Raw genomic sequence first — 22,626 nt, forward strand, 5'->3', positions numbered from 1 at the left:
TTGCGATGACTCCTATTTCTCCAGGGTATATTCCTAGGAGTGGGATTGCTGGATCATATGGTATTTCTATTTCTAGCTTTCTAAGGAAGTGCCATATTGTTTTCCAAAATGGTTGTATAATTTTGCATTCCCACCAGCAGTGCATAAGAGTTCTAATCTCCCCACAGCCTCTCTAACATTTGTTATTTCCTGTTTTTTTGATTCGTGCCAGTAATGCCAGGATGAGATGGTATCCCATTGTGGTTTTGATTTGCATTTCTCTAATGGCTAGTGATCCCAAGCATTTCCTCATGTGTCTGTTGGCTGCTTGAATGTCTTCTTCTGTGAAGTGTCTGTTCATTTCCTTTGTCCATTTTTTAATTGGATTATTTGTCTTTTTGTTGTAGGGGTGTTGGGTTTTCTTGTAGACTTTAGAAGATTAGACCTTTCTCTGATTTATAATAACCAAAAATTTTTCCCAGTCTGTAGATTCTTTTTACTCTTTTGGTGAAGTCTCTTGATAAGCATAAGTGTTTAATTTTTAGACGATCCAAGCTATCTAGCTTATCTACTGGAATTTGTGTGTTGTTGGTTGTGGTTTGTATACTGTTAATGCCGTGTATTAGGGCCTCTAGCATTGATCCTATTTTTTCTTCTATGAACTTTATAGTTTTTGGCTTTATATTTAAGTCTTTGATCCATTTTAAATTAGTTTTTTATATAGTGTGAAGTATGGGCCCTATTTAATTTTTTTGCAGATGGACATCCAGGTTTGCCAGCACCATTTGTTAAAAAGCCTGTCTTTGCCCCATTTGACGGACTTGGGGCCCTTGTCAAAGATCAAGTGACCATAGGTGGGTTGATTTACATCTGGGTTCTCAGTTCTCTTCCATTGGTGAATGTATCTGTCATTGTACCAGTATCAGGCTGTTTTGACTATTGTAGCTGTATAGTAGGTTCTGAGGTCAGATAGTGCGAGTGCTACTTTATTCTTCTTCTCCAATAGTGCTTTCCTTATCCAGGGCCTTTTCCTTTTCCATATAAAGTTAACAATTAGTTTTTCCATCTCTGTAAAGAATGTTGTTGGTATTTGTAGATCCCCACGGTTTTGACCCTGCTACTTTGACAATGAGGTTAGAGTTATGAATCCAAACATTTTAACTAGAATTACATCAACACTAAAAAAATTTTATCAAGAAAATCTTTAAAATATCTAACTCCATGAAGTCTGTTTAATTTCTCAATTGTTTTTTTATACAAGATGGCTGAGCCACTCCTGATTTCTTCCACTTTTCTTTTACTGAAATTATTGTCATCAGAATCAATTCCTTTTCATGTAAACTCTATAAATGATTTGATTTATTGATCTTCTGCACTGTTGTTTTCATGAAATTTTATCAATTGTAGATTTTGGCATTGTTAGCATTTCTTTAAAGCCGTTATTTTCATTAAGTCCATTTTTTCCTGGTTCAGATTTTGTAGATCTAAATCCTGTCAAGAGGATTTTATTCTTTCATCAAATTTTCATCAGTGACAAATTTTACCAGATACAGTTCTGTCTATTAAAGGTATTAGTTTGAGTGGCTTAATTCTACCAACCTAATTTTTCCTAGGTTAACTGGTTTACTATTCAGTGTTACCAACAAGATATAATTCTTTGGTGTTTTTTTAAAATCTATAACAAATTTTACCATGTGCAATTTTAACCAATATGAGTCTTATTTTACATTTACTACTTCTACTAGGAATATTTATGAATTTGACAAAATCCGATCACCTGATTTTATCTCTAAGAACAAGGATATGGGATTTGGGTGGGCATTAGGGTCAAAATGTGTAAATAACTGTTAGAGCAAGTGTAAGAAATACAGCAAATAGAGTAAGCTGGGTTAACTGGACCAAGTCAAAACATCTCCTTGGTCTTATCTTGCCTGAGTCATCATTGCAAAATATACAGTTGACCCTGTCACGTCTCGGCTTCTCATCTTCCATGGTCCTCGTAACATTTGGGAGAAAGTCCACACTGCTTCACATATAAAAACATTTATGAGTGAGGATGCACTATGCTAATGTAAGATGCTGGCCAAAGACCAGCCCCATTTGACCTCCTCCTACTTCCTATCCCCTCTCTAACTGGACCATACACTCTTGGCCAGTGGTTCTTGACCCTGGCTGATCCTGAGACTTGCTGGATTACCTAGGGAGCTTTAAAAAGGATGCAGATGCCTGAGCCAAACCTTCAGAGATTCCAAATTAATTGTCTGAGGTGGGGCCCGGGAATTGTTTGTATATGTGTATGTATATATATATATATATATATATATATATATATATATATATATATATATATATATATATATATAAAATTGAGAGCCATTGCTCCGGGTTAGCTGATATTCTTCGCATTCCTCTTATATATCCTGCACTGTCCGGCCTCACACATTTATTTATGTTGTTCTTCATTCTTGCGGTGCCCCCCCAACTCTTATGTTTCAATCTATCCTTCAAATCCCAGCTCAGATGCTACCTTTCCATGTAGATTTTCCCTTGAAATCCCAGCCAGAATTCTTCTTCCTCTGAATTTTTTGAACTGTCTTCTGATATTCATCAGTTTCTACTTGTGTTATAACTGTTTATGGCCACGTCTAACAAGCTCTACCACATGGCATCGGGAGCTCCTTAAGGACAGACACTATATGTCTTTATCCTTGTACCTTCGCTCCCTAGCCTGTGCCTGACACGTAATTGGCATTGAGTCAGCGTATGTAGAATCAGTAGATGGAGGATGGATGGATGGATGGATGAATATCCTAACCACACTACTGGATGGATAATGACCCCTCATCTTGGGATTTCAGGGTGGTCAGCAGAACATCTCAAATCCAGCCTGCTGCCCATCACTGGGGTGATGGCCCCTTGGGCATCATTGGGAGAGAGAATGAAGATTATCCAGAAAGGATTGAAATGACATCCATGGAGATGGCAAACCCATATGGCCACTTTGCGCCAGGTGCTTCTAGAAATGGCTACGGTAAGCACTCATTAGGACTAGGATCCTATTCTGAGAAGAAAAGAAAATTCAGCGTATTCAGGGAGTGTTATGGATTGAATTGTGTCCCCCCAAAAGATAATATTGAAGTCCTAACAATGTTAATATTAAAATTGACTAGATGGCACACAACAACAACAGTGTTCAGGTAATTCCTGGGTAGCACAAACGATTAACGAAGTAGGCTGCTAACTGAAAGGTTGGAGGTTCAAGTCCCCCAGAGGTACCTCAGGAGAAAGGCCTGGAGATCTACTTCCGAAAAAAATCAGCCATTGAAAATCCTATGGAGCACAGTTCCCCTCTGACATACATGGGGTCACCATGAGTCAGAGCTGACGTGACAGGAACTGGTACAGGTGGTAAAGGTGTTCAGACAGTCAGGACTTTGTATTCAGAATATACTGGGGGCGGAGCACAGTGCTAGGAACTGTATCTGTCAGGGGAACAAGGAAGTAAAAAGCAGCTTCATTCTCAAGCTACTTAACGCCCAAGTGGGTAGATGAAACAGCACATCAAAACTAAAGAAAATTAGCAAGCAGACTATTAATACATGACAAGTCACTTCGTCCTCAGAATCTGTTGTGTACAACAGATAAAAGACTTAGCTCTGGAAGGGAAAGGAAATTGTAAAGAACAGCCCTTACCTTCCAGGAGGAAAAGGAGACTTGCTGCCTGCTAGGGGAAGCCACTTCATTCCCCAAGAGAAAAAAATCCAGCCAATGTCATAGGAACTTAGAGCCTGTGGGAGTCAGAGAAGGGACAGAGTGTTCAATCAGGAACACGGTGAGTGGCCCAGGTGCTGGGAGGTGCACAACTAGGATTGATCAGACCCAAGAAGGATGGATGAGAGAGGTTTTGAAGCAGGCAAAGGGAGGGGGCAGTACGCATTGCCTTGGACTAGTGAAAAACACTGACTGTTACATATATTCGTAGAAAGCATCCATTCAAGAGCCAAATATCCACTTTTTATATAGCCAAGGGTCATTCCAAACCTCTACATCGTGCCTTCTCAATGGGGGACATCACCTCCAAGGGTGCAGAAATTTGTCTTGGGAGGGAAGAAAAAAATCTTACCATTTTTATGTATAAAACACAGACAGACATATAGTACACAACAGGTATGTGTAATATATCTGTGATAGTAAAATTTCCTGGGGGAGATCAATCAAGAAAAATGTCTACAAAGACTCTTTAAGGGACAATAATGAAAAAAAAAAAAAAAACGTTGAGAAACACGGCCCTATCCCCACGGCAAGTGCAGCTAAGAATGCTGAGCAGCTTTTGCCTCGGAGACTTTGCTGAGTGCTTTACTTTTATCAGCTCGTTCATCTGCAGCCAAGGAGCCCTGATAGCACAAGAGTTATGAACTTTGTTGCTCTGAATCAAAAGGTTGGCGTCTCCAACCCACCCAGCAGCTCTGAGAGAGAAAGACCTGGCAATACAGATTACAGCCTAGGAAACCCTGTGGGGCAGTTCTACTCTGTCACGTGGGGTCACTACGAGTGGGAATCAACTTGATGGCAAAGGATTTGGTTTTTGGTTTGGTAAGGCCACTCTTAGGAGCTGTGGTGGTGCAGTGGTTAAGCACTCAGCTGCCAACCAAAAGGTCAGTGTTTTGAACCTACCAGCCACTCTGTGGGAGAAAGCCATGGCAGTCTGCTTCTGTAAAGATTATAGCCTTGGAAATCCTATGGGGCAGTTCTACTATGGGGCTGCTAAGAGTTGGAATCGATGGCAGGAGGTTTGGTTTTTTGGTTAAGACCACCCTTAAAAAAAAAAAACTTTTGCTGTCCAGTCGATTCTGACTCATAGCGACCCAATAGGATGGAGTAGAGCTGCCCAATAGGGTTTCCAAGGAGCGACCGGTAGATTCCAACTGCCAACCTTTTGGTTAGCAGCCAAGCTCTTAACCACTGTGCCACTAGGGCTCCGAGACCACCCTTAGGTTTAATAATTCTCTAGAAGTATACACAGAACTTAGTGAAAGCAGTCATACTCATGGTATGGTCTATTATAGCAAAAGGATTACAGATTAAAATGAGTCAAGGGAAGAGATCTCTGGGGCCAAGTCCAGGAACGTTCCAAACATGGAGCTACCAGTTGTCCTCTCCTCATGGAGTCATGGGCAGCATTACTTTCCTGGAAACAGTGTGTGACAATATGCACGGAGTATTGCCAACCAGGGAAGCTCACCCAAGCCCTGGTGTCCATGGCCTTTCTTGGGGCTCTATGGTCTACTTCTCACCTTGCTGACCTCAGTCTCTAGCCCTCTGGAGGTCAAGCTGATACCATCTGACTCAAAGCCCTCACCATCAGTCATATTATTATATTAAACAGAGACACCCTTATCAGGCAGGACATTCCAAGGGCCTAGTGATCACCTCCAGACCTCTCTTGGGGCAAGGTTAAATTCTTTACTACACAGCCACCCATCTATTAAATTGACAGAATCCGGCCTGTCTGACCCAAAGCGTGACCTCTTCCATGCCCGCTAGATCACTGAGTAAAATAAGGGCCGGACTCGTCACCTCCAAGCTCCATCCAGTTGCCTCCAAGTTGATTCTGACTCATGGTGACCCTGTGTAGTGTCATAGTTTAACTGTGCTCCATAGGGTTTTCAATGGGTGAATTTTTTTAGAAGTAGATCACCAGGACTTTTTTTCCAAGGTACTTCTGGGTGGACTCAAACCTCCAACTTCTTGGTTAGCAGCTGAGCATGTTAACAGTTTGCACTATCCAGGGACTTCATAGAACACTGGGAATTAAGATGTGACAAAAACAAAAACAAAACAAGAACCAGTCAAGTGCGGCTTCATTTTTTGAGCTCCATTGTAGGACACAGGTTGTAGCCCTTGTCAGAAAGCATTACAATTACTTCTCCAGTGCTGCTGCATCCCAAAAGACTATGTACTCCTTAGGAAGAACCCATGTTCATCTCTGTGTCCTCCAAGCTCTAGGTGACACAGTGCCTGGCACACAGTAGGTGCTCAAGAAATGTTAACTCAGTTAATAGCAACAACAACTGTAAGAGTTGAATCAGTTAGCTGTTGCCACAGTAACACTGTATAACAACTCCAAAAGTCTTATGTGGTACCATGAACATTTATTTCTCACTCACACGTGTGTGGGTTTGGGTTGGAGTTTGGCTGAACTAGGATGGGCTTGGCTGGGCTTGGCTCCAGGTCATGGGTTCTGTTGAAGTCTGGTCTCACTCTCCTTGGACCAGTACATAACAGATATGGTGGGCTCCCTGGTGCATTTTCTTCTCATGGCATAAGCTGGAAGTACTCAAATGGGCAAACAGAAACATGCAATGTCTCGATAAGCCTTGGCTCAGAACTGGTCACGCTGTCACTTCTGCCCATGTTTTATTATTAAAAGCAGGTCACATGACCAAGCCCAAAATCAATGGTGGTGGCCAAGGTTGAAAGGGGGTGCAATCTCTGCTGAATAGTAATTAATCTACCACAGTAGTTAATATTTAAAAAGCTTACTACATTACAGAATTGTTTTAAGCATTTTACTTGTATTAGCTGATTCGGTGTCCTCAACAATCCTATGTGGAGGTCCTATCATTACCCATATGTTACAGACTAAAGCTACTGAAGTTCAGAGAGGTTAAGTAACATGCTGAGGGCACACGGCTAGTAAGTAACGGAGTTGGGATTCAATCCCAGGCAAGAAGCTCCAGAAACTCCTGCAATGTAATTTTATGCATTGTCCCCATAAAAACGTGCTCCGTTTCCTCTACTGAGAACTGTTTAATATTTACCATGGGTTGATTAAAATACATTGGAATGTGACACTGTTGTGTAGATACTGAGAGTGGACTCTGTCCCTATGCCATATTTCATAATCTTTCCTAAGAAAATTATGCCATATTTCAAATTTACACATCATCATAAAATGTTACAGCTGGAAGGGAATTTTGTAATCGTCTAGACAACTAATTTTCACATACTGAGTTGTAACCCATTCATGGGTTGTGAAATTAATTATTAAAAATGAAATGGAATAGAATGGAATAGAATAAGAATGTATTAGAGCATTTTTATGTAGCAAAACAAAGTATTGTTTTGTGAAACTTTTTTTTCCCTGGTTATGTAACTGTGAATGTGTTCTGGATCTCAGTGTTAACAATTATCTTTGACCATGGCTTGTAGTGAGATGAAAACCATTTATCTGGGCTGTTTATGTTTAACAGCACTTTTAGGGTGTTTGTGTCCTGTTTTCCACCCAAGTTATTAATAATTTTTCTCTCAGAACCTCAGGACAGGGCCTCAGTCTTACCAACCATTATGTGCTCAGTGATAATGAATGTGGTGAGATTCATTGGCAATGTCTCCTGCCTCTTCATTTCAGTGAACCCTGCTTATGAAGATGAAAGTAGCCCCAGGCATGCTTACGGAAGCGCACCATTATCTGGACATGATTGGCACACGTCACCCCAAGGTAAGGCTGAAATGGACAATGACCAAAAAATTAACCCTGGAGTAGGAATGTGTTCCAGGCAACCCAGCCATGGCCATTTCTTCTTGACCTCTGGTGTATTAACTGATGCAATACTTGCTTAATTTATCAAAATGGGGTTTACTTTCAGACATGCAGTTTTTTCTGAATACAGTGTCATAGGAATCCTCTGGTTGCAAGTGACAGAAACTCAACTCAACTCAAATGCACATAAACCCATGGCTCATGTGGTGGGAAGGAAACAGGAAACTTACAGAACTGAAAGTAGAATTACCCTTCAGCGCTTAGTAGAGTGTCCGGCACATAGTAGGTGCTCCCGAGATATTTGTTAATTTGTTGAATGAATTAGAACCAGGACCTCATAGTCTGAAGCCCTGGGCTTGGTGCCACAAGAACTCATGTTCTCCACCCATCCCTCATTTCTCCTTGACTCAGCTTCTCTTTAAGCTTGCCTTCATTCATCTCTATCACACTTACAGGCCAGGGAGCAGCACTAATAGCAGGCCCAGATACACACACTCCCAACTTAGCAACCTCATTAGAAAGCCTGTCTTTCTCCCTGGGTCTGTCAGTCAGTGCTGGGGAAGGACTATATATTTGTGGCACACGCTCACGTGGCACAAGTTGGAAGTGCTCAAAGTGGCAAGCAGAAACACACAATGCAATATCTCTAAAAACCATCCTTTGGCTAATGTATGGGTTGGTGAGGAGGAAGGTGCATTGATCAAAATGTTTCTGAATAATCGTAAAATTATTATGACGGTGAAGCATAGGAGCAATTGGAGTGAGAAAAGACAGAAAGCAATGAAATCAGTTAGGAAGCTCTGTAAGGGTCCCTTGTGTGTAGTGAGGGAGGTCAGATCCAAAAGCAGGGACTTAGAATTAAAAGTGAAGCAACATAAGGGGAAGGAGGCCTGGCGGCACAACGGTTAAGTGCTTGGGGGCTGACTGAAAGGTTGGCAGTTCGAACCCACCCAGTGGGTCCGTGGGAGAAAGACCTGGCGATCTGCTCCTGTAAAGATTACAGACTAGAAAACCCTATGGGGCAGTTCTACTCTGTCACATGGGGCCGCTATGAGTCGAAAATCAACTTGACGGCACCTAGCAATAACGTAAGGGGTGCTGGGTTTCTGTTTGGGGTGAAGAAAATTTTTTGGAAAGAGATACTGATGATGGTTGCACAACATGGTGAATGTTGTTAATATCACCAAATTGTATGCTTAAAAGTGGAGAAAATGGCAAATTATGTTGTTATACATATTTTACCACAATAATTTTTTTTTTTTTAAAGGAAGCAACACAGCAGAGAGTCTAGGAATACTGAAACCAAAAGGCAAATCTGTGAGCCCCAAGGAATAAATGGATGGGGTCATCTATATAATCGAGAGACCTCATGACTTAAAACTATCTCCCCATCTTCCAGCCTCATAGCCTACATGATAACCCTTAGCCTCATCCTTCAAGAGCCTTCTCAAGGAGGGGTGTGTCTTGAGGACAGGCATTGCTACTTGGGAGGGAAAATCATGGGGCTATAAAAGATCACATTCTGCATTTGGTTCTCACTGGAGCAGATGACTTTAATTACTGGGGAAAGGAAATGTCTTTAAACTTTGCAAGACTGCTCTGTCTAGCCAGAATGATGTTTGGGTAAAGAGAGAAGTGAAGAAAGATCCAAAGGTGAGCCTGGCTTTCGTCACCACTTTGCCTTGGGTTGGTCCCGATTCTCTTGGCAGATACAATTAATTGATGGGCACCCTCATGATAAAGTGTCTGCTAATAGATTATGCTGTGCACCTAGGAAACACCTGGCACATAGTAAAAAGGCACATAGTAGGCACTTGTAAATATTCATTCATTTATGAGTGACTCAATGAATGAATTATATACAGCTGCTAACCAAAGGGTCAGCAGTTCAAATCCGCCAGGCACTCCTTGGAAACTCTATGGGGCAGTTCTAGTCTGTCGTATAGGGTTGCTATGAGTAGGAATTGACTCGATGGCACTGGGTTTGGGTTTTTATCTTGTTATAGAAAGGGGCTGGGGTGAAGTGGTTTTAGATCTCTCACTTTGGATTCAGACAGACTTGGGTTTGATACCCAGTTCTACTACTCGCTGGCTTTGTGACCTTAGGCAAATTACCTGCTTGATCCTCAGTGTGATGGTTAATGTTATGTGTCAACTTGGCTGGGCCATGATTCTCAGTGTTTGGCAGTTATGTAATGATGTAGTTACCCTTCATTTTGTGATCTGATGTAAGAGAGTTTCCTTGGGGGTGTTGCCTGCATCCAATATATATATGGATACTCTGGAAAACTCTTGCTCTGGATCCTGCATCTGGTTCATCATCATCTGACCTTCGTTTCTTGGGACTTGAGCCAGCGGCCTGCCGTTTTACCTGTCGATCTTGGATTCATGAGCTTCTGCAGCCCATGAGCCAGTGGCCTGCCTTCTGACCTGCTTATCTTGGGTTTGTCAACTTCTGCAGCCATGTGAGTCAGGAGAAGCCTCCTGCCTGATGCCTGATGCCTGATGCCTGATGCCTGGCCTGCAGACTTTGGACTTGCCAGCCTCTACAACTGCATAAGCTGTTTCCTTCAGATAAATCTCTCTATATATTTATATACATGTGCTTCACTGGCTTTGCTTCTCTAGAGAGCCCAACCTAAGACACTCAGTTTTCTTAGGTATAAAATGGGGTCGATCATGGTACCTACTTCACAGAGTTATTGTGACAAATGTGATCCTCTATTTAAAAGTGTTTGTCCCACAGTAATGGCAGGTATTTTTATTGTTATTCTCGTTGGTGGGGAGAAGGGATAGTTGAGTTCCAGTCTAACCCTGCCAGTTAACGAGGCTGTGATGGGGGAGGAAGGTCAATTCACCTCTCTGAGCCTCAATTTCTCCAACTATCAAATAAACAACTTGGCCTAGGTAATTTCTAAATGAGGTCTATTGGATAGGAATTGTGTTCAGGTGCAGGATACAGATATGGAACAGTGGTTTATATAATAAAGGAATTAATTTTTCTCATGTAACAAGAAGCCTGGAGAGGAAACTCAAAGTTTGTTCAGCATCTCTAACCATAATGCCCTCAAGGCCTGATGCTCCTTCTAGTTTTTTCTCCACAGGTGAATGTTTGTCCTCATGTTACCAAAATGATTCCTTCCAGGCAAGAAGCAGGAGGTATGGTGAAAGGCAAAAGGTGAGGCCAGGCAACAAAGTCCCCTTTTAAAGAGCATTCTTGGAAGCTGCATGTCTCGTTGGCCAAAACTGGGTCATAGGTGCATCCCTAGCCATGAAGGAAGCTGGGAGAATTTTAACTAAGTACGGTCCCTCCACCGGAAATAGGACTTTCTGCTGGTATGATGGAAAGAGAGAATGGATAGTGGTAGGCAGTACCTACCACCCAAGGAGGTCCCTACTACTAACCTAAAGGATTGGTGGTTCAAACCCACCCAGCAGCACCACAGGAGAAAGGTCTGGCAATCTGCTTCCATAAAAATTACAGTCAAAGAAAACCATATGGACCAGTTCTACTTTATAACACATGGGGTTACCATGAGTTGGAATCAATTCGATGGCAATGCTTTGTTTGTTTTTAACCACTCAAGGTGGTACAAATCTAAGTGGAATGAAGAAATCAGTCTCAGAAGAAATATAACCAGAATGCTCCTTATAAGCAAGGATGGGGAGTCTTCGACTTGCTTACTTTGGACATGTTATTAGGAAAGACCAATTGCTGGAAAGGGACATCGTGTTTGGTAAAACAGGGGGTCAATAAAAATGAGAGAAACTCTCAGTGAGATGGTCTGACACAAAAGCCACAAGAATAGACTAAAACATACCAATGATCTTGAAGACACACAGGATCAGGTAGCCTTTCATTCTTTTATACATAAGGTCACCGTGAGTTGGAGCCAATTCGACGGCAACTAACAACCACCACCACCACTCAAGGCAGTCAGGAGATAATTTTATCACTCTAAACCCATCTAGATTTACATAGGTATATGAAATTATAAATGTAAAATATAAATTCTAGGCCAGAGGTAACAGGTTAAAAATCGTGCCCTTTGATTATGAGTCATGTAGAAGAAGCTCTGCCTTCTGTTTCTAGAATCCTATTGTCATTAACGAAGGATTCTGTTTCCAATGTCTTACCTGGTTACCAAGACAGAACTCTGCAGGAAAACACACCCCCTTCAGTGGAGACCTCTCTGTTGATGTGTGGAGTTATGTTGTGATTTCTGTGGGGTTGGCTCTGATGATTTCACCTTGGCATTTTAGAAAATGTGACTGGTGTATCTCTTTGTGATTGTCCATCAATTTTCCTGAAAATTCCTGACCATGCCAGTGTGACTACTGTATGAAGTCTTTGGAATAAAGCTTGGAGGCAGCAAGAGATGTCGTCTGATGACCAAGGGAATGACATCATCGTAGAGGTTGAGAATGTTCCATCTGGGGTTCAAAGCCACCCATCCCCAAATGAGATTTTTCAAGATAAAGTGCTAGTAAACTCAAGCTGCAGCAGGGTCGCATCAATTTCTGACATCGATGTAATAGACTCTCAGATTTTCAGCAAATGGAATTACAAAAGGGGCAAGCAGCTGTCACAGTTTTCAACGTCTCTGAATGAATCCATCTCTCAGACCCTTCACATCCCAGGACGTACCGGCCTCAACACTCCTTGTACTTCACTTGAAAGCATTCAAGGTAGTAAAACCAGGGAGGAGGAGTTAGGAAGGGAACAAAGTCGTCTTCCAAGTTGTCCACAGGGTTTTTAGTTTAAGACATCGAGTAGGTTGAAAATTTGGTAGCTTAAGTGAAGATTTGAGGGACGAAGGAAGGGGCCACTTGGAAGCATCCCCTAACATCTCACCTTTATCAAACTCATTTCATGTGCCTGGTGCTCTAGTGAGTGCCTCCTTTTTGTTATCCGTTGAATTTAATTTTAATTCCCACCATGCACCTCTGAGGCAGGTACTCTTGTTATTCCCATTTGCTTGATCAGGAAACTGAGACTCGGAGATGCTAAGTAACCTGCATTATGTCACACAGATAGTAGCTGGTAGATCCGGGACTCAAAAGCAGGTCTGTCTGATTGCCAAGTCTGAGTCCTCAACTACTGACTCTCCTGCTTTGGTTCAATGTCTCCTCACCCTGGTTTTAGGCAACATAGGATGCCTCTTCTTGCTGTGTCCATGGTGGAACCAGGTGGTAGCCAAGGCTTCCCCGCCACTTTGCTCCTGAGGTCAAAAACTGACACTATTTCTGTTTCACCCCATGTTGTTGTTGTTAGATGTCTGTCAAGTAGTGTAAACGGTTAAGCACTTCACTACTAGCCAAAAGGTTGGCGATTTGAACCCACCCAGAGATGCCTCAGAAGACAGGCCTGGCAATCTGTTTCCGAAAGGTCACAGCCTTGAAAGCCTTATTGTGCGATTCTACTCTCCACGCTTGGGGTTGGCATGTGTCACCCTATAATACCCAGGCATAAAGTCCAGCCACTTCCTATAGTTTCAGGAAGAAAAGAATCCATTGGCACCAAAGCATTTTGTGGGTTTAGTTATTTTTCTAAAGACCGGGGAGTCACCTCGCAGGCTTCTGTCTCCGGGCGTCTCCGTGTTTTCCTTCTTCCCGCCTTTCTTCTTCTTCTTCCCTCTCAGTCTACTTATTGCTCCTCATTCCCTCTCAGGACAGACACAAATTTCTTGTCTTTAGCAGAGTGATTTGATGGCCGTCCTTTGGGCACTCCCCCTCCACCTCAACTATGGACAGGGTGCTTTCCCGTGAGCTCTGGTTCTAGATGTGACAGGGAAGAGCCAGTCGGCTCCCTCTGTCTGTGCTTGCCATCTTCGGCACGTCATCTGGGCCCCAGCCAGCCTCTGCTGGCTTCCCTCATGTGTCAAGGTGGTGACAGCAGTTCCAGGTGTCACACACAGACACAACAATATGGAGTGGAAGAAGGATTTGTCTTTTCCTTATTACAGTATCAGTAATTTTTATGTGAGGAAAGGAACTTTTTCCAAGAAACTTCTCAATAGACCACCCCTCACAGCACATTGGCCGAAATTGTGTCACATGACCGTGTCTAACCCTGTCATTGGCCAGGGAACAGAACCATCGGGATTGGCTCAGAGTCATTGCGCCCCGCCCCCTGTGCCAGGAGATGGGCCCACCCCCCACGGAAGTACACTTGCTCCTAAACAAAATGGGGCTTCCATTTATGAGTTGGAATCTGCTTGACGGCAACGGGTTTCTTATTAGCAAGGAGGGGATGAGTTTGGGGTGGGCGATCAAAGCGTCTGCCGTGCTGACTTAAAATGTGAAAATGTTCGGAAAAGCACGTGACAGCCATCAAGGGCGTAAAGAAGGCCCTTGGGCCTGGAGTGCAGGGGGCAAAAGAGAGATCCGGGAGATATATTAAAACGAAAGAGCAGAGGTAGACTTGTTCACTTTGCTAAATGTTTTTCGTCAGGGGAAACCAAAAAAAGTAAATAAATAAAAAAATCTGAATTGGAGTTAAGTACAAACATTATCATTTGCTTTGGCTTTGAGGTTTAACAAAGATGCAGGTCTTTTGTTTGTATTCCTGATCTTTGGAATCCCAGACTTCATGTCATCTTCTTTCTTTGTGCTCTCTTAAAAACACATGCCATATTTTAAAATGTTATTATTCTGTTAAGGAAGAAAAAAAAATTAAACTCCATTTATTTTGTTTTCTTCCACAGGACAAAAGCTAATCACATCTTTGATACCCCTGACCCCAAGAGACAGAAATAAAGCCATCAGGAACCTGCCGAGGACCATGGAAGAGAAAAGGAAAATTAGGTATGGACCAGAGGCTTTCCTTCTTTCCCAGATTTCAGGAGAACCTCCATTTTCTACTTTTGTCGTATCTCAAAAAGGTACATCAATGTGGGAGAAGGGACAAATATTTCTTAAGAGAAGAATTCCAACTAACACGTGTCAGTACTCCCCACACCGTGGCCTTGAGTGTGGGCTGCGCTTAGTGGATGCTTGCCAAGAGTAGGATGTGGAAGGGACGGTGGGGAGAGGTAAACTTTACAGGGGAGAAGCCTGGCTAACACTACCTCAGCCAGGCAATTGAGGTTAACATCGCTAGAGATAAAGAATGTGATGAGAAGGGCGCTACCTCTCTATAGAACTCTCTCTTAAAACCCATAACCCCCGCCTTGTTGTTGTTAGCTGCTGTGGAGTTGGCCCCCAACTCATGGTGACCCCATGCACGACGCACTACCCGGTCCTGCGCCATCCCTGTGATGGGTTGTGGATCTGAGCATTGTCATCCATAGGGTTTCATTGACTGATTTTTGGAAGTAAATTCCCAGACCTTTCTTCTTAGTCTTACTCTGGAAGCTCCACTGAAACATCATAAAGGTTTAAGACCATCATGCAAAACCTTACCTCAGCACCACTGCCATTGGGGGACAGATAATTCTCTGTTGTGAGGGGCTGTTGAGCAGCTTCCCTGGCCTCTACCCACGAGATGCCAGTAGCGTTCCCAAAGTTGTGACAACCAAAAATGTTTCCAGACATTGCCAAATGTCCCCTAGGGGGCAAATTTATCCCCATTGAGAATCACTGACTTATAGGATCTGCACTTCTCCCCCATCCTCCTATCCCAAGGTTATCCACCTTCCTCCCTCTTGCTCATTGCATTCTAGTTACCCTGGCCTCCCTGCTGTTTGCCTGCATAGAACATTACCTTATCCATACAGCTAATCCTTCACCTCCTTCAAGATTGTAACAGAGTTCCTGAATAGTGCAAATGGTTAAGAGCTGGGCTATTAACCAACCTTAAAGGTTGGTGGTTTGGATTCACCCAGAGGCATGTCAGAAGAAAAGCCCTGGTGATCTGCTTCCAAAAGGTCACAGCGGAAAACTCTATGGAGCACAGTTCTACTCTGAAAGCACTAGGTGATGACATGGAGATGAATTGGAACCAACTGGATGGCAACTTTTTTCTTTAAGATTGTCCCCACCCCGCATTTCCAATCTCCTTACCCTGCTCTAGTTTGTCTTCTTTCCCACAGTACAAATCACCTTCTAATATGCTGTATACTTTAATCCACTTATTATTATATCTAGAGGTAATCTCTGACTTACGACGGGGTTTCCTTCCTACGACTTCGTCCTAAGTCTGTTCTGACGTTAGTTGAATACTTTTTTCTTTTTAGTTTTCCTTATTATTACCTTTTATTACCAGGTTTTATTATCAGGGTGGGAAACATTACATATAAACTTACAGATATATTTTAATATATATCTAAAAAAATACACAAATCATAAAAATATACTCTGACAAAGAGGAGTTGAACAATGTTGGCATTTTGTCAGTTGCAGTAATAACTCCACTTGCAAAAGGCTTTAGATCATCTGGATTAGCTCGGGGAATGGGGATAGCATCTCTAGTCAGAAAATTCGTGAGAGTTGTCTGTATGGTCCTTCTCTTTTTTCCTCTGTATATGTTTTGTCGTAACATCTCCCTGCTTCTCTAATCTGCCTATCTACTTCCTAAACGAACATAGACTTCATTGTAGACCAGGCCATAGCCTGCTATATGGCAGTGTTTCGAACAGTAAATCATAACATTGAACTTCTGTGAGTGAACATCTGAAAATGATAACTTCAACAAATTACACGCTGCAATACTGTATGTAGTACATGTTACTAACGATGAGATGTACCAAAAAAAAAAAAAAAAAAAAAGGACAATCGTAAGCGTGGTTCATTGTAACTTGAATACATCGTAAGTTGGGTACTACCTGTATTGTTCATTGCATATTGTCTTTCTCTTCTGACTAGGATGTCAGCTCCACGAGGCAGGAAAACCAGTCTTTCTTGCCCACTGCCTGGGACTGTGCCTGGCACTTCTGTCGTAGGCACTTAGTAATTATTTTTTATTTTAATTTTTGTGTCTAGTTTGGACCAATGAAACATAAGGGGAAGTTTGCTGATAGGCTCCCAGGCAAGTTTTTTCCTGAGAGGGGGGAACTGGGAGAGAGAAGAGAGAGAGGGAGAGAGACACACAGAAAGAGAAAATCAAGGAGAGACAGAGACACAGAGAGAAAGAGACAAAGACAGACCAGAGAGAGAGAGAGGAGGAGAAAGAGAAGGATGTAGAGAGTTGGTGAGAAATGAGGAGAAAGAACCAGAGGCACAGGAAGAGAAAGCCAGTGAGATGGAGGGAGAGACAGCCAAAGACACACACAGGGAGGAAGACACAAAAACTGATGAGAAAGTGAGAGAGAGGTGGGAAGAGAGCCCTGCTCCCTTCCTTTAAAAAAAAAAATTTTTTTATTGTGTTTTCAGTGAAGGTTTACATGGCAGGTTAGGTTCCCATTCCACAAGTTGTACAGTGACATTGGTTACATTCTTGACAATTGTGAACATTCTCATTATTTCCATTCTGGTTGTTCTGTTTCCATTAATCTAGTTTCCCTGCCCCCTTACATTCTCGTCTTTGTTTTAAAGTACTTGTTGACCATTTGGTCTCATATAGGTGATTTTTTAAAGGAACACAGTACTTACAGATGATATTTTTTGAGCCAATTTGTTATTTAGCTGGAAGATGACCTCAGGGACCAGATTCAGCTTAAACTAGCAATAGTCTATTGTAGAGCAATAGTCCTTTAGCCTCAGCCAGTCTGATAGGTCTGTTTTTTTTTTTTTTTGAAATTTGAGGTTCTGTTCCACATTTTTCTCCCATTGTGTCAGGGTCTATCTGTTGTGGCCCTGATTAGAATGGTCAGTAGTGGTAGCTGGCCACCATCTAGTTCTTCTGATCTCACTTCCCTCTTCTGTTCCCCACAGGAAAATGGTTGACAAAGAGAAAAGTAAACAGTCTCGCCATGTCCTTAAGCTCAATTGCTGCTCTCAGTGTCTGAACTCCATTTCACTGGTAAGTCAGCCTTTACTGTAGTTGGCAAGCTGGGCAGTGCAAGGGGGTAAAAGCAGGGAGGCAGGAGAGTGGGGATAAAAGGAGACCAAAGGGGACACTAATTAGGGAAGAGGAACAAAAATCCAGGGCTATTTCACTGCCCAGAGCCATAGAAATTGAGTCAGTACAGGTGTGGGGAAAGGAGGTTGGTATGGGCAAGGTCTAAGAGGTTGCTGAGTTAGCTGGGCAACTTAGCTAGGGTGAGCTTCACCTTCTTCAACAGCAATCCTGGAAAGATAATAGTAACACTCACCTTAGAGGGTGGCCGTGAAGGTTAAAAGAGATGACATATGTTAACTTGCTTAACATGGTGCCCGAGAAATGGTGGCCGTTCTTGCTGTTATGGTACCTGTTCAGGGGGTATTTGTTGAGTGACTATAAAGCCACCTGCTTTGTGTCCTAACTCCAGGCTTACCGGAGGTTCAGGAACAGCCTATCAGAACTACTCAACTCCATCAGCCTGTGGCAGAAGACACTCAAGGTCATTGGAGGCAAATTTGGAACCAGTGTTCTCTCCTATTTCAACTTTCTGAAATGGCTTTTGAAGTTCAACATTTTCTCGTTCATTGTCAACTTCAGCTTCATCATAATCCCTCAGCTTACCATGGCTGAAAAGAATACTCTCAGCTTCACTGGATTGGAATTTTTAACTGGGGGGGTAAGTTCTCCATTTCCTTTGTGCACAAACATCCAACCTGCATTCAGCACCCTAGAAACCAAGGGGCATACCTGGCTGCTCACCCCGTCCAGATCATCTTATTGTCTGGGGGCTGACAGATGGGGAAAGTGAGTATTTTAAAAGCAAATTTTTTCCCCCAAAGTTACATATACACAACATAGTGGAATTTCTATCTTCAGGGGTAACTACCATTAAGAGGTTGACATTTTATTGTCTATACTTTTTTACACACATGTGGACTCATTTGCAAGTGTATATGTATATATATATATATCCTTTTTTTTTACAAAGCTAAATTATTTGTTATATACTGTGTACAATTTTTTTTTTAAACAACATATGGCAGACATTATCCCATGTCAGTGTTCGTGGATATACTTTTTCTTTTTTTTTATTTTTATGTCTAAATACAGTGCTTCTTTTGAAAAAATTCTCCCATATAGAAAGGAACAAACTAAAAGGTGAAAGTTCATTTTACTCTTCATCCCTTGTCCAGCTGCCCAGTTCAGGGTGTATCCCTATAGACTGTTTACCTTTCTATACAAACATAAACCCGTTGCCGTCGAGTTGATTCCGACTCATAGCCATCCTGTAGGACAGAGTAGAACTGCCCCATAGGGTTTCCAAGGAGCGCTTGGTAGATTCGAACTGCAGACCTTTTGGTTAGCAGCCGTAGCACTTAACCACTAGGCCACCAGGGTTTCCATATAAACATAAACGTATAAATAAATAGATAATCATTCTTTTAGATAAAAAAAAGAAGATAGGGTCATACTTGTTTTTGCAACTTTTTGTTTGTTTCACTATATATCTTGAACAGCTATATAAATTCACATTCTTTGTTTTAACAGCAGCCATAATTTATTGGTCCGACTCCCTACGGAAGCATACAGCCCCTGCCTTGTGGAGCTTATATTCTTGAAGGGGTTGCTGCCATTGAGTTTCTGTAGAACAGGGATTGGCAAACTACCGCTCACGGGCCAAGTTTAGCCTGCCACCTGTTTTTGTACAGCTTGTAAACAAGGAAGGGTTTTTACGTTTTTAAGTGGTTAAAAAAAAAAAAAGAATAATGTCTTATGAAACATGGAAATTATAAGACATTAAAATATTGGTGCCCATAAATAAAGTTTTATTGGAACACAGCCAGACCCATTCATTTACATCTTGTCTATGCTGCTCTCCTGCTACAGAGGCACAGTTGAGCAGTTGCTACAGCGACCAAATGGCTTGGAAAGCAAAAAAGTCTTTACTTCCTGGCCCTTGACAGAAAATGTTTGCTGACCCCTGCTGTAGAATGTAGTAAGATTTTTCATTTATCTTTTTTTTTTTCTCTTTCATTAAAAAAATTTCCTTGGGATAGATGCCATAAAATGGAAATACTGTATCAATTTCTCCTTCATTTTTTGTCATGACTGTGTTATGTACAGGAAACATGATGAAAAATGTCAAACATACAGGAAGGTAAAGAGTAGTATAATAAACACGGATACTATATAGACTTAAAATTGTTAACATTTTGCCATATTTGTTTTATCTTATTATTTTTGGAAGCATTTGAAAGTAAATTATAGACATCAGAACATTTTATTCCTAAATTCTTCAACATACATCTCTAAAAAATAAGAACACATTTCTACAGTCATAATGCTATTATCACGGAAACCCTGGTGGTGTAGTGGTTAAGTGCTATGACTACTAACCAAAGGGTCAGCAGTTCAAATCTGCCAGGCGCTCCTTGGAAACTCTATGGGGCAGTTCTACTCTGTCTTATAGGGTCACTATGAGTCAGAATCAACTCGACGGCAGTGGGTTTGGTTTTTTTGGTTAATGCTATTATCACCTACAACAGAATAAAATAAATAATTCCCCCTACAACAGAATAAAATAAATAATTCCCTAACATGGTCTAAAATCCGGACCATGTTCAAATTTTCCCAGTTGTCACCAAAAAGTCTTTAATACCTTGCTTGTTCAGACCAGGATCCAATCAAAGACCATTTGTGGCATTTGGTTGTTTTTTCTCGTCTCTTATTAATCGAGAACAATCCTTCCAGCCCCACTTGCCTTTTTTCTTGACACTGACTTGTAGAAACCGGGCCAGATATCCTTTAGATTCCAATGTCTTAGCTGCTGGAATTGTCTGTTTCCTTGTCCAAGAACAAAAACCAAACCCACTGCTGTTGAGTTGATTCTGACTCTTAGTGACCCTATAGGACAGGTGCTCCTTCCCTGGCAAATGAAATGGACTAAACTGATGGGCCCATGCTTCTGGCAGAGAAGAGGTTAACTCTGCAGATCATACTCATTCATCTTTGTCTCAAGAGGTCCACCTGACCTAGGGTTTATTGTCCTTTTCAGGGTTATTTTCGGGACACGGTGATGTACTATGGCTTTTACACCAATTCAACAATCCGGCATGAGAGCATTAGGGCATCCTACAACATGCAGCTGGCCTACATCTTCACAATCGGAGCCTGCTTGGTCATCTGCTTTTTCAGTTTGCTGTATAGGTATGGAGGGTTGGCATTCCCAGAGCCCAAGGCTCTTTTTTGATTTAAGCCAGATTCAGAAGACTTGAAAATTGCCCAGAAAACAGCTTCACTGCAATTTCGACTTTCATATTGCTGTCTGATCCTTTTTTGTTCTGCAACATATAATATGAGTTCAGGTAGAGGAAGAGAGGTTTTTGTGTACTTTTAAGGAAATTGGTCAGTCTGCAAATAAGGATGCATTGATCCAAGTAGTTATATGGACAAAAGGTCATGGATGGACAATTGTGAAAGAGAAGGTTGTGTCCGGTGCTGTAGAGCCTGTTCCAACTCATAGTGATCCCATGTACAGCAGAGCCAAACACTGTCCGGTCCTGCGCCATCCTCAAATTTGTTGCTATGTTTGAGCCCATTGTTGCAGCCACTGTGTCAATCCATCCCATTGAGGGTCTTCCTCTCTTTTGCTGACCTTCTGCTTTACAAAGCATGATGTCTTTCTCCAGGGACTGATCCCTCCTGATAACATGTCCAAAGTCTGTGAGATGAAGTCTCACCATACACGCTTCCAGGGAGCACTCCGGCTGTACTTCTTCCATTACAGATTTGCGCATTCTTCTGGCAGCCCATGGTGTATTCAGTATTCAAAGACATCAATTCTCCTTCCATTTTCCTTATTCACTGGCCAGCTTTCACAGGCATATGAGGCAACTGAAAACACTGTAGATTGGATCAGGCACACCTTAGACCTCAAAGTGACATACTTGCTTTGTAACACTTTAAAAAGGTCTTTTAGAGCATATTTGCCCAATGCAGTAAACGGTTTGATTTTCTGACTCCTACTTCCATGGGTGTTGGTTGTGGATCCAAGTAAAATGAAATCCTTGACAGCTTCAGTCTTTTCTCCGTTTATCATGATGTGGCTTATTGGTCCAGTTGTGAGGATTTTTGTTTTCTTTATGTTGAGGCATAATCAATACTGAAGGCTGTGGTTTTTGATCCTTATCAGTAAGTACTTCAAGTGCTCTTTGCTTTCCAAAAGCAAGGTTGTGTCATTTGCATACCGCGCAGGTTGTTAGTGAGTCTTCCTCCAGTCCTGATGCCCCGTTTCTCTTCATGTGGTCAAGCTTCTCAGATTCTTTGCTCGGCATACAGGTTGACCTCATTAACTTCACTGATAATATCTTCAAAGAAAGACCTGTGTCCCCAAACAAGGTCACATTCATGGGTACAGGGATTAGGACTTTAACATAGCTCTTTGGGGGACACAGTTCAGTCCATAACAGTGTAGTTATTCGTTGGCTTTCACACTAATTCTCTGAGGTGTGTGCTGTTATTATCCCCACTGTAACCAGCTACCACTTGCTGTTGTGTTGACTCCAACTCATGGTGATCCCGTGTGTGTCAAAGTAGAAGTGTCCTCCGTAGAATTTTCAATGGCTGATTTTTGGGAAGTAGACCGCCAGGCCTCTCTTCTGAGGCACCTCTGCATGGACTCAAACCTCCTTCCGGTTGGAAGCTGAGCATTTTAACTATTTGTACCACCTAGGGACCCCCTACCCCCATTATACAGATGTGGAAACTGAGGCTCACAATATCACAGAGATCCCCCAGCTGGCAAAGCTAAGGATTGCAAGCCAGGCCAGCTCATTGTTGTGCTTGATATCATGAGGAGGAGCTCGAGAGTAACTCTTTGATGTTGCCTTTCACCTTGAATGATAGGGCTTTGCTTTACTTTGATGAAGTTATGCTCCCAGCGCCTGTTGTAATAACCCATGGATATTTGGTTTCTGCTTTCCGTAGCATGGCCAAATATTTCCGCAACAACTTCATTAACCCCCACATTTACTCCCGTGGAATTGCTAAACTTGTCTTTTGCTGGGATTCCACCGTCACTCATGAAAAAGCCGTGAAGCTGAAACAGAAGAACCTCAGTACTGAGATAAGGGTAAGGCAGACCCACTCAACCCACCCTTCCACGGCTGGCCTACTCCCTCCT

The 22,626-nt window shown here is 42.2% G+C and overlaps 1 protein-coding gene across 6 annotated transcripts in view; it reads left to right on the forward strand.

Moving 5' to 3' along the window:
- TMC5 (transmembrane channel like 5) overlaps positions 1-22,626 on the forward strand; it is a 98,548-nt gene that overhangs the window by 46,174 nt on the left and 29,748 nt on the right. For 5 of the 6 annotated variants that reach the window (XM_049904204.1, XM_049904201.1, XM_049904205.1 and 2 more), the window contains 7 exons: positions 2,838-3,010; positions 7,391-7,480; positions 14,230-14,329; positions 17,336-17,423; positions 17,872-18,120; positions 20,500-20,651; positions 22,431-22,575. In XM_049904204.1, the coding sequence (XP_049760161.1) occupies positions 2,838-3,010; positions 7,391-7,480; positions 14,230-14,329; positions 17,336-17,423; positions 17,872-18,120; positions 20,500-20,651; positions 22,431-22,575 (997 nt within the window). Of the gene's footprint in view, positions 1-2,837; positions 3,011-7,390; positions 7,481-11,901; positions 12,212-14,229; positions 14,330-17,335; positions 17,424-17,871; positions 18,121-20,499; positions 20,652-22,430; positions 22,576-22,626 lie in introns of those variants that run through there. The other variant, XM_049904206.1, reaches the window with a different exon arrangement.

This window comes from Elephas maximus, chromosome 12, assembly GCF_024166365.1.
Source record: "Elephas maximus indicus isolate mEleMax1 chromosome 12, mEleMax1 primary haplotype, whole genome shotgun sequence".
NCBI lineage: Eukaryota > Metazoa > Chordata > Mammalia > Proboscidea > Elephantidae > Elephas > Elephas maximus.